Source organism: Scardinius erythrophthalmus (genome assembly GCF_964197995.2).
Source record: "Scardinius erythrophthalmus genome assembly, chromosome: 18".
Lineage (NCBI taxonomy): Eukaryota > Metazoa > Chordata > Actinopteri > Cypriniformes > Leuciscidae > Scardinius > Scardinius erythrophthalmus.
This window is the reverse complement of record NC_138238.1, coordinates 36,001,596-36,015,967: the sequence shown is the minus strand read 5'-3', so window position 1 is coordinate 36,015,967 and position 14,372 is coordinate 36,001,596. Positions and strand designations below refer to the sequence as shown.

At 35.2% G+C, this 14,372-nt stretch overlaps 1 protein-coding gene across 1 annotated transcript in view; it reads right to left on the bottom strand.

Annotated features, from left to right (window-relative positions):
- Window positions 1-14,372, bottom strand: part of wnk4a (WNK lysine deficient protein kinase 4a) — a 65,226-nt gene that overhangs the window by 29,158 nt on the left and 21,696 nt on the right. Inside the window, exons 3-7 of the mRNA XM_081393320.1 lie at window positions 8,513-8,685; window positions 8,198-8,418; window positions 7,073-7,230; window positions 3,833-3,921; window positions 2,283-2,502 (exon numbers count right to left, since the gene is read on the bottom strand). Coding sequence (XP_081249446.1) covers window positions 2,283-2,502; window positions 3,833-3,921; window positions 7,073-7,230; window positions 8,198-8,418; window positions 8,513-8,685 — 861 coding nt within the window. The remainder of the gene's footprint in view (window positions 1-2,282; window positions 2,503-3,832; window positions 3,922-7,072; window positions 7,231-8,197; window positions 8,419-8,512; window positions 8,686-14,372) is intronic.

Here is a 14,372-nt window from a genome sequence, read left to right as displayed (position 1 = left end):
TAAATGTGTATTTTGGATGTTTTATTTTCACTAGTCTGAAATAAGTTACTTTTGCCTGTGGCACCTAATGTGGCATGCGAGTTTGAAATACGGTGTCTTGCTATGGACAAATTCTGCATTCTTTGCCGATCTAAAGCTAAATTTTGCTTGGCATAAAGTTGATGAAAATGGCTCCGCAATGGAGATCTCAATAACCTTTCACCCAACTCTGGAACAGTGTGTTTCCACTGAAATAATGTTGGCTAATGTTGCTCTGAAGTCTCTATCACCACATCAGCTAGTCAAATTACATGGTAACCCTCTGTCGATGTGATTTGATGATAAATTTGTTCTTGATGAAAAGCAGACCTGATGAGTGATAAAAGAAGGATTGTGACCGCCTAGCCAAATAAAGCGTCTGGACAAGAGAAAGGCTCCAGTTTCACAACACGGTCTTGAGACGGTTCTATCACCGGTCATGTGACCCTCTTCCTCCTTTGGCCCCGCTCTCACATTTCCACGCCGATGATTAAAAAGTTCTGCCCTTGAAACTGTTATGCAACACACAGCAGGGTTACAATACACAGGCCTCGTCTTTAAGCTGGAGGGAATGGCGAGGGTCATGTCCCACTATGTCAAGAAAAAGCCTGCCAGTGGATACAGGTGTGTTTGAAACGTTGTGCTCTATGAAGGTCAAGAGTTCAGAGACGTCCCCACATTACTGACACAGGAAGAGTAAAGCAATCGACACTGAATGAGGACAGATTGTTGGAAATTACCAACAATGTGAAGGTCAGTTCTGGAAAGTCAAACCAGATAATGAAAGACACTGAAGCTTAAGCAGGTTGGATCAAATAAGTAAATAAGTAAGTAAGTAAAAAAATAAATGTAAGTGGGCTCTCAACCCCTCTCTTAATTACATGTTGCACACGGAAAAGTAAAAAAAAAAATTATTCATAAATAAATAAATAAATATAAAAATAAATGACAATACATAGACAAATACAAAAATAAATGAAAAAATAAATGAAAGACCAAAAAAATTAAAGTTTAAAAGAAAACAAAACAGAAATGAATAAATTATATAAAAATACATTTAGGATTAAATTAAATTTAAAATAAATTATATTTGTTTTATGAAGTCTATTTATCTATTTTTAATTTCTGCAGGTTTGGTCCTTCGAAAGGTGAATCTTATAAAAGCTGTCAAGAACATTTGCTTTATATTTTAAATATTTTATATTATAAAACTTTTATATTATAAATATTATAAAAAAATATAACATTTTATATTATAAAACATGCTTTATATTAAAGAAAATAAAATCTGTAGTGTATAAACTTGCCACCTGCTCTATTTCACATAATTACTTTTTTTTTTTTTACTAACTTTTCATTTGGTAATTTTAATGCAATATTTACTCATATTTGAAGGCTACATGCTGTTTCAATGTATTATTTACTTAATTATTAAATTATCAACTGGTTTAATTATTTAAATGTATTTATTCATTTAATATATACTTTTTATTTTGAAATAGTTACCAAAATAATATTTGGTTACACTTTATTTAAAGGCGTCATTGTTACAGTGTAATTATAAAGCAATATAAAGTACTGAGTAATGTAGTTTTAACAACATGTACTTGCTATTGGGTTTGGTTTAGGGTTAGTTGCACACATAATTAACTGTTATTACTAAACTAAGTACATTTTACATGTAACAATGACATTGTAAAATAAAGTGTTACCAAAGGTTCTAATGTTTTTTGGTATTTTTTTTAAAAAGTATTCTCGTCGCTTGATAAACTTAACGTTGAGCCACTGTAGTCACTTGGTCTATTTTAACGATGTCTTTACTAACTTTTCTGGGATGGCAGATATCGATTACATAGAAGCCTATGGAGGAGTGAGACAGCTCTCAGATTTCATCAGAAATATCTTAATTTGTGTTCTGAAGATGAACGAAAGTCTTACGGGGTCGGAACAACATGAGGGAGAGTAATTACTGACAGAATTTTGGGGTGAACAAACCCTTTAATAGCTCTGTGAATATCAAAGCTTCAGGACCATTGTTGCAGATCTCTGCAGGAAGCTCAGCCCACATATTAACGTACATCTGTGAACACAAATGCTTTGTTGATCCCTGAGGGGAATATCTGGGTTTAGTGTTTAAAGTGACAGTAAACCACTGAGTCATAGTAGCTGAGGAATGTAACCACACCTAGGATCCCATCATAAACCATATTAAAAGCTGACAGTGAGACACCACAGTGGGACATGAGATTATGTGTGAAGCTCACCATCTCCTGTGCCACCTCCTCTGGCACGTCTTTGTAAAGCTCAAACAGGAACTCGATGGCGTTGTTGTCCTTGTACTTTCCGTGGAGCTTCTTGGTGTCGTCCATGCGAAGCCAGAGCTTCAGGCTGGATTTGACCATATCATCTTCCTCAGCCAACTCAACGTGAACGCCGTTGTCCTCCTGGAAGAACGTGTGCTCCAGCAGGTCCTGGATGGTGTATCTAGCCACAGAGATTGATATGAATCCACACAAACTCTATGTACAAAACCAGGCTGAAATAAATGTCATTTAATAGCTAAACCTGTTTTGTGAATAATGCTGTATTTGAAAATATAGGTTATGTGCACCTGTTTTCAAGTAGTACAATTATTGAAGCATAATAATGATTAAATTATTCAAATTAGTTTGGCATAAAGACTCTAGACTTCACGCTTCACAATTCATACACAGGTGAATGGGTGAAAAAGCATGCAAAAAGTTTTTTTGTGATACTTTTATATAAAAATGGGTGTAGGAACCGTTTCCACTCAGAAACTGTTAGTAAATGTCACAAAGTACAACTTTTCTTGTAAAACATACTCCAATAATCTTATTTTTATTTTCCTTTTCATTTAAATTTAAATTTTATTTACATTTTTAGTTTTTCTTGTGATTTTATCATTTAAAAAAAAAATCTATTTAGGTTTTATTATTTCAGTTTTAGTTTTAGCTCAATTTTAGTTTTTATTTATGTACAGTTAGTAATTTTAGTGCTTTAACTTATTTCAGTTAGTTGCCAAAGTAATATTATTTATTTATTTTTCGTTTAACTTACGTTTTTGTACTATTATATTTTATGTTTTATTTTAGCTTTATTTAAAAAAAAATGTGTGTAATAGTTTTAGTTTAGTGACAACCTTGATGCATGCCTTCTAAATTCATACAACAAAAAGACGTTTGAATGATTTTAACATCACATAATGTTCACATATACTGGTCAATACAAAAAAATAAAAGTTTAAAAGTCTACGCTACATGGTTTGCCAAGTTGTTGGAAAGTGGAGTAGATAAATATTATAACATTGTGGATATATTATTATTTATAATTTAAGTGTCGGTTTTGTTTCCTCTGTTTGCATTAGTTTCTATGGTGATTCACAGTTTGATTAATTCGCAACACCAGTTTCTGGTTTCCTTTCATTGGTCTGTGTTTGTATTTCTATTTTTAAAGTTCAGAGATTGTTATTTTGAGTTTGTTTCATCAAAATCCCTGTTGACCCTGTGACATTAAGAAGTTTTGTATATTATTAAAAACACAAGCTCTGTAGAATGACATCATATTATGGTGATATTTTGCAGCATCTTAAGAGATTTCACTGTCTTAAAGACTGTGAGTTTGCAGAACAATTCCACATAATGGTGGAACAACCAGTGAATATATATATATATATATATATATATATATATATATATATACAGTATATAACATTATTGCTTCTATACCAGACTTGGATCACAGAACATTTTTAAAGTGTAAAATCAAATCAATAGGCTGAGCTGCAGTGAAGTACCTTTCATCTTTGTTCATGCGGATACAGCCTTCAATGATTTCCTTCAACTCTGGAACTTTCACCTTGTAGAAACTGTCTGGCTTTATACCCTGAAAACAGCGGAAATGTCAAAAGTTTGAGAAAAACGTCAGTCAAAGAGGCTTAATACGTTTTAATAATGCCAATCATTAATCTAATGTTCAGATGTTAATAAGATGATTCCCTTTCAGATAATCTAATCACAGCGAGTTACACGAGAGCTACAGGCAAATAGTTTTGAAAAAGTTGCTGATTTGTTACTGACAATAGCTAGGCTTCCATCCACCTATTTTCATGGGAATTATGGGATATTGCATTAAAAAATGGATGGAAATGCCAAGATGCACAGAAATAATAAAGATGCATATATAAAAACGCACGCACTCAGTTGAGGCGCAACTTAATGCACAACAGAAAAACTCATGTGACTTTGCCACAGTGGATGTGATTGGATAACTGGACTAACCAGTGGACCAATCGCATCGCACAGCATCTCAAATGTTGGTTTGATCATTCTGAAATGCATGAGCCAAAGTCTGTCATCAAAATGATTTGGTATAATGACCTCCCAGAAGCGTCTAACACGGATGCAAACGGGGCTTTATTCGCAAATGTTTTGTGCAATATTAATTTTTTTGAACTTTCAGTACTATGAGACACTTTGAAAACATTTGTAAATGATTAATAATAGCATCTATGTAAATCTCTTTTACCTTAATCTGTTCTTGAACCCAGTGATAAAACTTAATAAGGCCCTGAAATATTAATTTCTTCCAAAATACACTCCACAACACATGGCTGGTTTAATCATTTTAAGATCTACAACAGTTCACACCTGTTATTTGTCACATTTGAGTTACTTCGACTACACAAAAGTCTTCAATAATGTGAAGTTATACTGTTACATTTCAAAGATTTACAGCTGAGGGCTGAATTACAGCTGGAGTAGGTCACTTTCCCAGTGGACTCGTGTAATATTTGTGGAGCATGAGCTGCATAAAGCATGGAGTTCACGGGAGTTTTGGATGAGTGCCTGTTGCGTTTGCACCTCGGTGCGCTCCTTGGCTTTGTCATTAACACTCAACAACCTTTTCAGAGCAGGCTTTGTTTCGTTCTTTCAAGACACGTTATTTAACACACCTATAAACCAAAGCCACTGGCGTCATCCACGTAGAGTTTAGCTATTACTTTAAAAACATCATAAACTTGTTTTCTGACATGCAAAATCAAAACATTACTAAAAGCCTGTTGAAGTACAACATGTCTTAATCCACTAAAGGTTGTTGTTGTAGGTAAAAATACTTTTATTGGTACATGTATTCATCCCGAACCGTACGGTACATACGTCACGGTTCGGCGCATGCAGTCGCACGACGAATACTTTCAGTCTCAGGCGATCCAGATCCAGAAGGGGCGAGAGCGACAATGCAACGCTGTTTGCTACCAGTGAAAAGTGCAGAAGATGAAGAGGCGATTGACTGATATGTTTACAGGTCTCAACCAGTGTTTCAACTGCGAAAAGATCAATAAAACAGCTTGAGAATAATATCTCATGCAGCATTACATTTACCTCAGGCACTTAGTGTCGACAGTAGAATAGTTCGCTAGAGAAATGAGCTCTAGAGAGAAGCCTTTCACATGCACTATATATTCATTATATTTACTTAACCTGTTAGTAATGTCTTGATTGTTTAATGCATGTTTAATTAAAATTGGCATAAAAACTACTTACACTGTGTAAAGAATTATTTTTCAAAAATGAATTGGTGTAGAAAATTAACTTTATAATTAGATTTAGAAGTTAATGCAAAACCTGCCTTATGTGCAATTTACAGTAGTTTTTTTTTTTGAGTGTTGATTATCATATCTAATAATTTGGGCTCTGTTGTTAATTGTAACCTTTAATATTATAGTAATGTGTAATTAAGGGCTCCCTAAGATAGCTAAGATAGTTTTTTTTATCCTTTAGAAAACTTTAATTATAATAAAATTTATTTAAACACATATACACATTTGTTAAAAAACACAGTTTACTTAAAGAAAAGAAAAAAGAAGAAGCGATTTTGTGTTTAGTTTTCGAACCCCTGCTGTACCGAACCGTGACTTCAAACTATAAGTGAATCTAACTTTAATAAGTCTCCCTTATTTGAACTGTCATATTAAGAAAGGTTTTTCTATTGAATAAATTGGTTTACATTACATTAATTACAAGAAGACATCTGAGCTAGGACGTAAACATGTTGATGTAATTTAGAGGTAAAGTTTTCCAAATGCAATAAGGGGCAGACAAGTGAGTATACTGTATCAACAAGTTATAGGACCGGAGTCGACCTCTCTGTGTCCACATGTGACCTGTAGGGCCTTTCTCAAATCATACGGAGTGAGACGAGTCCTGGGCTTTTGCAAACAGGATACAGACAGCAGGGGGTTTTCCAAACTCTGCCTGAAGCTCTAATCAAACTGAAGCATGAGTCTTAAACCACCGCTCAAAGACGACACACAGCAAGCTCTTTAGGAAACGAGGACATGCAGGAAGACAAGGAAAGAAGGGAATAAAGAGAGGATGTTTACTGCATTTGACATGCTGGGTTTAAGTTCGCGGAGCTGTCTGTGTGAGAGATTGAACTAGGACATACTGAATGCTTATGCAAAATAATGCAAGCAGCACATCTGCATGATAATAGGACCTATTTCAAAGCAATCTCACAATTAATATTTCCTGTGATTCACTACCGTTCAAAAGGTTGAGGTGGGTACATTTTTTAATGTTGACCAAAGTTGCATTTATTTGGTCAGATATACAGTAAAAACTGTAATATTGCAAATCAGCAAAGCGGAGTCTTCAGTCACATGATCTGTCAGAAACCATTCTAATATGCTGATTTGCTGCTCAAAAAACATGTATTATTATCAATGTTGAAAAAAGTTGTGCTGCTTAATAATTCTGTGGAAATTTTTTTTTATTTTTTTTTTGATGAACGGAAAGTGCAAAAACAGAAATATTTTTCAACATTACAAATGCCTTTATTGTCACTTTTGATCAATGTAATGCATCCTTGCTGAATAAAAGTATTAATTTCTTTTATTCAAAAAATTTTACTCGCCCCAAACTTTTGAACAGTAGTGTATGTATTTTCTGAGACAAACCCCTAAATTATTAAATTATTGAGTAATTAATAAGGGCATTAAATATATTTATAATACAAGCAGGTTGAAACTCACGCTGGTAACTTTGCGGTAAATCTGGGCCGCGTTTTGGCACTCTGAGTATGGGTATTCTGATGTGGTCATCTCCAAGATGCACATGCCAAATGCGTAGACGTCCACCGCCTCGTCGTACTTCTCCTCGTACATTTCTGGAGCCATGAACTCTGGAGTTCCTGTTTAACACAATATGAGGACGCTCAGACGTCACTAACAAAAAGGTACCATAGTAATACTGTGTTTTTGGGAATACCACAGTTACCTTGAAGTACCATGTGAATACCCCCATATGTAAATATGGTAATCACTCAGAACCCTTGTGAAAGAGAAGTGTGCTTAATTGTATAGAATGTGTACTTGTAGTGTACTTCAAATCTAAAAGTACAGTATATTAAAAAACTGTGTGCAACTAACAAAATATTGATTAATTAAATGGTCTCTTAAAGAGCATACATTTTCATGACTATTTTTCTTAACACTTTTAAAAAGTGCCTTCATTTGATAGGACAGTCGAGAAGAGACAGGAAGCAATGGGAGGATGGCATTTTTTTTAAGTAATTATAGCTAAAGGTGAAAACTTCAAATATAGAATTTAATGTTTAATTTGAAACTTAATAATGAGGTTGAAGATCTCAGAAGATGTAAGATAAATCATTACTGAGAAACTATATTTTTTTCATTTATGTTGGTTGCACTACATGACTTTGATTTGGCAGCCAATCTATTTCAAATATTTGTAATATTTTAACAAGACCTGCCTAATAGCTTAGGAATGATAATAAAATATTAAGCCAAACTATTTAAGGTTTTCTGTTCAATGTTCTTTTTTTCTTCATGATTTTTGGACAGTTGCTTCACCCTGACATTTAATTTGATGCCCCCAAAAATATCAAAATATTGTGTGATTTAAATATAACAACATGCTCAGAAGGGTATTTAAGTCATTGTATATCTGAAAACTAAAACCATATTAAAAAACATCGCTACTTGAAATAAAATAAATGTTAACTGAAATAAACAACGTCCATGAATCCCTATAGTGGCTAAAGGTGAAATATAACTTGAAACATAATGAGGTTGAAGTTCTCAGAAGATGTAAGATAAATCATTACTGAGAAACTACAGTAGTTTCCAATGACTTACCTATTACACTCTTTGCAAAGCTTGCCCTCTTGAGTGTGGCCAGGCCAAGGTCCCCGATCTTCACGCTTCCGGTGGGCCCTGTGATGAAGATATTGTCACACTTCAAGTCCCTGTGAATGATGGGAGGGGCGCGAGTGTGCAGGAAGTGAAGTCCTTTAAGGATCTGACGACTCCACCTCTGTAAGAGCTTTGGTTTCATCTCTTTAAAACGCTTTAGATACCTAGGACATTGGCAAGCATAACAATGTTTACCTCAGCAGCAAACAAAAGAGGCATTAATATGATATGAGATCATGAAATGGAGGACAAACTCACGTTTTGAGAGTGCCAGAAGTCATGAGCTCGGTGACCAGCAGGATGCACTTGTGACCTTTCACAGTGGACTTCCAGGAGTCATAAAAGCGCACAATGTTTGGGTGCTGAAGACCCTTGAGCATTTCAACCTCTTCACTGAAGCGCTGCCGCTCCACTTTGGTCAGTTTGCGAGTCTGTAAAGAGTAGAAAAACAAAAAGAAACAGAAAAAAATAATGATTCTTAAGTGTACAACAAGTGGACACTTCACGGAAAGTTTAAAGTAAAAAACGAGTGACTGAGAACTACTGACTTCAGAGGTCTTAAAGAGGACCTATTATGCCCTTTTACAAAGTCTTGATTTTGTTGCTGGGCTCTACTAGAATAGGTTTTCATGCTTGAATGTTAAAAAATATATTTTTTCTCCATCGTTGCAGCTCCTCTCTTCACAGTCTGTCAGTAACGCTCTGTTTAGTTCCTGTCTCTATGAAGCCCCGCCTTCGGAGAAGCACACTGTGCTCTGATTGGTTTGCTGGATCAGTGTGTTGTGATTGGTCAAGCAGTTTGAGCGTGTTTGGGAATGTCCCGCCCCTTACCATAACCGCCAGTTTAACACACTACTAACTCAACCAGGCCCCACCCCTTTATTCTGCGTATGAATTATTTAAATGAGGAATATTGTGACGTGTTCGATCCCGGAAGAAACTCAAGACTACAATAGAGGCGTTTCAGGGAGTTCAGAAACACTGACACTGATATAGAGAATAACTCCCGCCCGAGGGACTTTGTGAAACTTTGCAGACCTTTTTCATGCTCAAACAGCAACATTACACACTAAAGAAAGATGAATATGTAAAAAAACAGGCAAAAAACAAACTTAAGTTTAGGTTTCAAGTGTTGTAAATTCTTCCCTCAATAAGCATTACGTACATCATCCCTCAATAAGCACGATTCACTGCATAGTCTGACAGATAACAACCTGTAATTAGTGTTTAAAAAACGATTAAAACAGATTAGAACCGGCAAGACAGTTGCAACAGCAAGAAATTTACATGAAGCACCCTGCGCAACATAAGCAATTTTCCCCTGGTCACATAATTAGATCCCATTCTAAACATAGGTTTTCGAAAAACTGGACTACAAACAAGCAATGACTTGGCAACAAGGCCATTTCTGTCCTCTGGTGGTTATGAAAGGCTTGATTTAGCTGGCCTGGGCCTCTCAGCCGCGTGAGGAGGATGGAAAACTCCTCAGAGACACCAGCTCAAGCACCATGAATCCTACATTCAATGAGTTCTGGGAAAAGTAGTGTGTGTTTATGTCTCGAGTGACCAGATATAAAAACATACAGGACAGTGGCAGAGGGAGGACGATATCTACATTTAACACTGTATTTAAAGATGTTTCTCATTAGATTCCTTAGGAGAAATAACAATAGACACAAATGAGACAATTTGTTGAACGACATATGAGAGTGTCCAAGAAAAAGATGGGGGGAAAGAAATCTACCTCTATAAATCTATCATGTACTGTGTCAAGTTCTTAGAAATGTGCTCTGGATTCATTGTTGGTTCTATTTGGTTTAAAAAGAAACCATTTATACAATTTTCAAGAAAATATTCAACCGAATGCCTCTAAAACATGGGTAATAACTGCTTTTAATCATTATTACAAGATAAAAAGTAGGCCTATTTAAATATCTTGGATTTTTAGAATCAGAAATAAAATTTTGGGGGAATTTGACCACATGCCATTTTACAACCAGAACTATCCATGTCTTGTCATAAAAAGGTCAAATTATTAGATATTTTAAGAGACTTATTGACCTTGGTACACAGTCACTGACAGAGGTCTTCTCTATGACATCATTTCCTGCTATATTTTTTAATTTATGTTGGTTGCACTACATGACTTTGATTTGGCAGCCAATCTATTTAAAATATTTGTAATATTTCAACAAGACTGTGTAATAGCTTAGGAATGATAATAAAAGATTATGCCAAACTATTTAAGGTTTTCTTTTCAGTTCAATATTTTTCTTTTTTCTTCATGATTTTTGGACAGTTGCTTCACCCTGACATTTAATTTTAATTTAATGCCCCCAAAAATATCTAAATATTGTGTGATTTAAATAGAACAACATGCTCAGAAGGGTATTTAAGTCATTGTATATCTGAAAACTAAAACTGTACAAAAAAAACATCGCTACTTGAAATAAAATAAATGTTAACTGAAATAAACAACGTCCATGAAATAATTTATTTTATTTCAGCTAGTTGCTAAGGAAACATTTCTATAGTTAATTTAGTGTAAAACTGAAATAAAAATTAATAAAAACTAAAGACATATTTAAAAAAAAACTAATAAAAATTACAAAAAAAACATAACAAAACCTGAAATGAAAAAGAAAACAAAATATAAAAAAAAAACTAATAATAGTATCTCAATGATACAAAATGATTGAAAATATTTGAGCATAATTTGAGACAATGCTGAGATCTCATCTGAGGAAAGACTTGCATTTCGTCCCTGTGGGAGGATTAAAGAAAAATGGAAGCAATTAGGGAATTTGCCCTCTTGGGAAAATTAATTATTGATCCATAGGGGTGTAACGATACGCTCATGTCAAGATTCAATGCATTTCACGATACTGAACTCACAATACGATATTACTGCGATACTCCAAGACATATGATAAAAGGTTAACATAAAATGTACTGTTGATTAAAATACTAAATTTGGTATTACATTGTGGGTGTAAATGAAGAGGCTTAGTCTAGGTAACCCAATGCAGAGGACAATAGAGACACCAGAATAAAAATATTCATGATTCTGAAGCTGAAAACAGAATTATTTTAGACGAATATGCTTGCACACTGTCACTGACTAGATATATTATAAATAATCTAGGCCACTTTTTACAAAAAATATTCCCCCCTTGCATTATTATACATTATATTCAACATTATAGAAGTTTAATGTAGTATTGACACTAAAACTCAGAAAACTTGAATTTTTTTTATTTTGGGTGACCTACACATGATACATATTGTTGCATTTTTGTATTGCGATATATTGTTACACCCCTATTGATTCGTGCTCAAACGTGTATCTCTCCCAACCCAACATAACTACCGTTTCCCAAAACTTGGCCCAAGGCTTTGTGACACCAAATGATTGACAAGCATTGTTGGTCTTACGCTCACATTGAGTCCCTCAGTTCATTCACTCACGCTTTATGTCAGTTCACCTGAAGTACAGTACTATCCCCCAACAACCACTGTAAAAACACAGCCAAACATTGACACACATTTACACATGATATATACACGGCACTAATCTTATTAGCGACTCCAAACATCAGTTCTGCATTTTCAGTCAACATAGGATTGCCTTTCAGACTTGAGTATGTGTACAATCAACACTGAGCTTCTGTCCCCATATTTGTGACGCAACTTGAGTCCTTCTCATACACACAGGCACGTTTTTAGCAGAGTTAATGTCATTATCTCATCAAATACACTCTGTACGACTATATCTGTGCTGGGAAAACAAACTGACGGAGGTGCAGGGGAGTTGGGTAGGTCTTACTGTCACCAGCAGAGCTATACGAAGAAGTGCACGAACACGTATTTAGGTAACCAGAACCTTTTTCCAGGATGTAAATATCATAAAGGTACATTTGACTTTCCATCGCCTTCTAAAAGCAGAGACGTTTTTCCTATAATTCCGTTAACTCTCTCTCTCTCTCTCTCTCTCTCTCTCTCTCTCTCTCTCTCTCTCTCTCTCTCTCTCTCTCTCTCTCTCTCTCTCTCTCTCTCTCTCTCTCTCTCTCTCTCTCTCTCTCTCTCTCTCTCTCTCTCTCTCTCTCTCTCTCTCTCTCTCTCTCTCTCTCTCTCTCTCTCTCTCTCTCTCTCTCTCTCTCTCTCTCTCGCATATATTTTTTAAACTGTACTTGCAGATATTACCTAAATAAAAGAAAAGCTTTCATAACTATGCTTTTTAACACACTTAAGTACACTTTGTAAATCTCAAAGAACATTTTAAATAATCATGCTTTAATAATCGTTTGTCGTCCTTTAAAGAAGTACACTTATTTTGATGTGTTGACTAAGATACGTAAGTAAGGGATAATGTATAGAGAGGCGGTTGCTATAGCGAATAACAAGCCCGACAGGCTGAACGAGACCCCGACGCGAAGTGGAGGGGTCTTGACAGCCTGAAGGGCTTGTTATTCGCTATAACGACCGCCTCTCTATACATTATCCCGCTTATTACATGGCTACCTACAAAATAAATAAATAATTTGACACGAATTATTGATTTAAAAAGGAGTTTATTGATTTAAAAACGATTGTATTGCTTCCGCCAAAGAAAACAGTCCGTTCCGCGTCCATAGCAACGCGCTGTTTTTCATGGCAACGGTCTGTTATTCTCCGCAGCGGTCTGTTATAAAGAAATAACAGACCGCATTCTACATTGGAATTCAGCCAAGCCATGTAATAAACACATGTAAAGTACTTGATTATAGTTTTAACTGTGGAGTGTTATTCATTACATTTAAAGTTTACATATTTTAAATGTACTAAATTGCAACTTCATTACAAATGTCTTACTACAAATATAATTAAATACATGACATGCAAGCTTCATTGGAAATGTATATTTTAGTTTACCATAAATGCTTATCATTATTCAGCAGTAGTCTTTAACCATATTTCAAAGATAATAAAAGTATTTGTGTTATTACATATAAAGATGTATTTAAGTCCTACTTAAGCGGGTCAAAAAAGCACCTCTTCAGTTCAGATTTACAGTATTTATAAAACAGTATGCAAGAAGTACCCGGATAACTACTTACAGTAGTGTGCATTCAAGAGAGGATTTGTGAATGGCAGTGAATCAGCACAACTGTAGGTCACATAACAATGACAACATGACAAATGGTAGCAAAGTAAGAACTTATTCAAAATACGTACTCGGAGAGTAAGCAATTTCCGCAACGCCATTGCTTTTGCTCATGAATCAATCCATGTTTTGAATGAATTGAATGAGTGAATGATTCAATGACTCATCATAAAGACTTTTGACCCTGTAAAATTCCCACCACATAATGGTGGTCTGGGCTGCGTTTCCCGAAAGCATCATTAACCAACTATGTTCGCAAGTTCTGTCGTTATCAGCATAGTTCAACGAGTCAGTGTTTCCCGAAACCATCGTTCTGACGAACATTCGCAAACAGCATCGCAACGTTGTGTAGTTGGAACGACAGCTCTCGACCTGTGGTTAGAAGCATAGTTTCTAGTTTGCATGACATGTAGACTTAATAAATCCTTATCTTGAGCAAAATAAGCAAGCTGACATTCAGTACAACCTGTGTCTTTTATTTAGAATACATACAAATGTAATTTACATCTTTTAGTTTGTCAAGAGATTTAAAGCACCGTTTTTGAAGAGTGCGCATGTGCGAACGTGCTCTACTATGTAAGAACGAGCCCATGATTGAATCTGGAAATAAAGCAAAATAACTGAGAAAAATGAGAAATAGTCCTCAGATGTCGTTCGTGTCTGTAATTTATAGCAAAACATCTAGCGTTAATTCGATCTCAAACACATTCATTAAAAGAAGTTATTACTCAACCACGTGCGTGACATCATAAACCAACGTGGTTGAACGACCACTTTGCAACACTACCGTTTCAGGAAACAGTCGTTGATTTCTTTCTTCTTCTTCTACATCGTACTGTGGTAGTGGACCAGCGAGTTACGTTGTTATTCGGGAAACGCACCCCTGTTTGGAACATGGACATTGATGTATTCATAGATTATGCTGTAAAAAAGTTGATTGAGTTTAGTCAATCAGAGGTAAAATCTCTCTTGTGG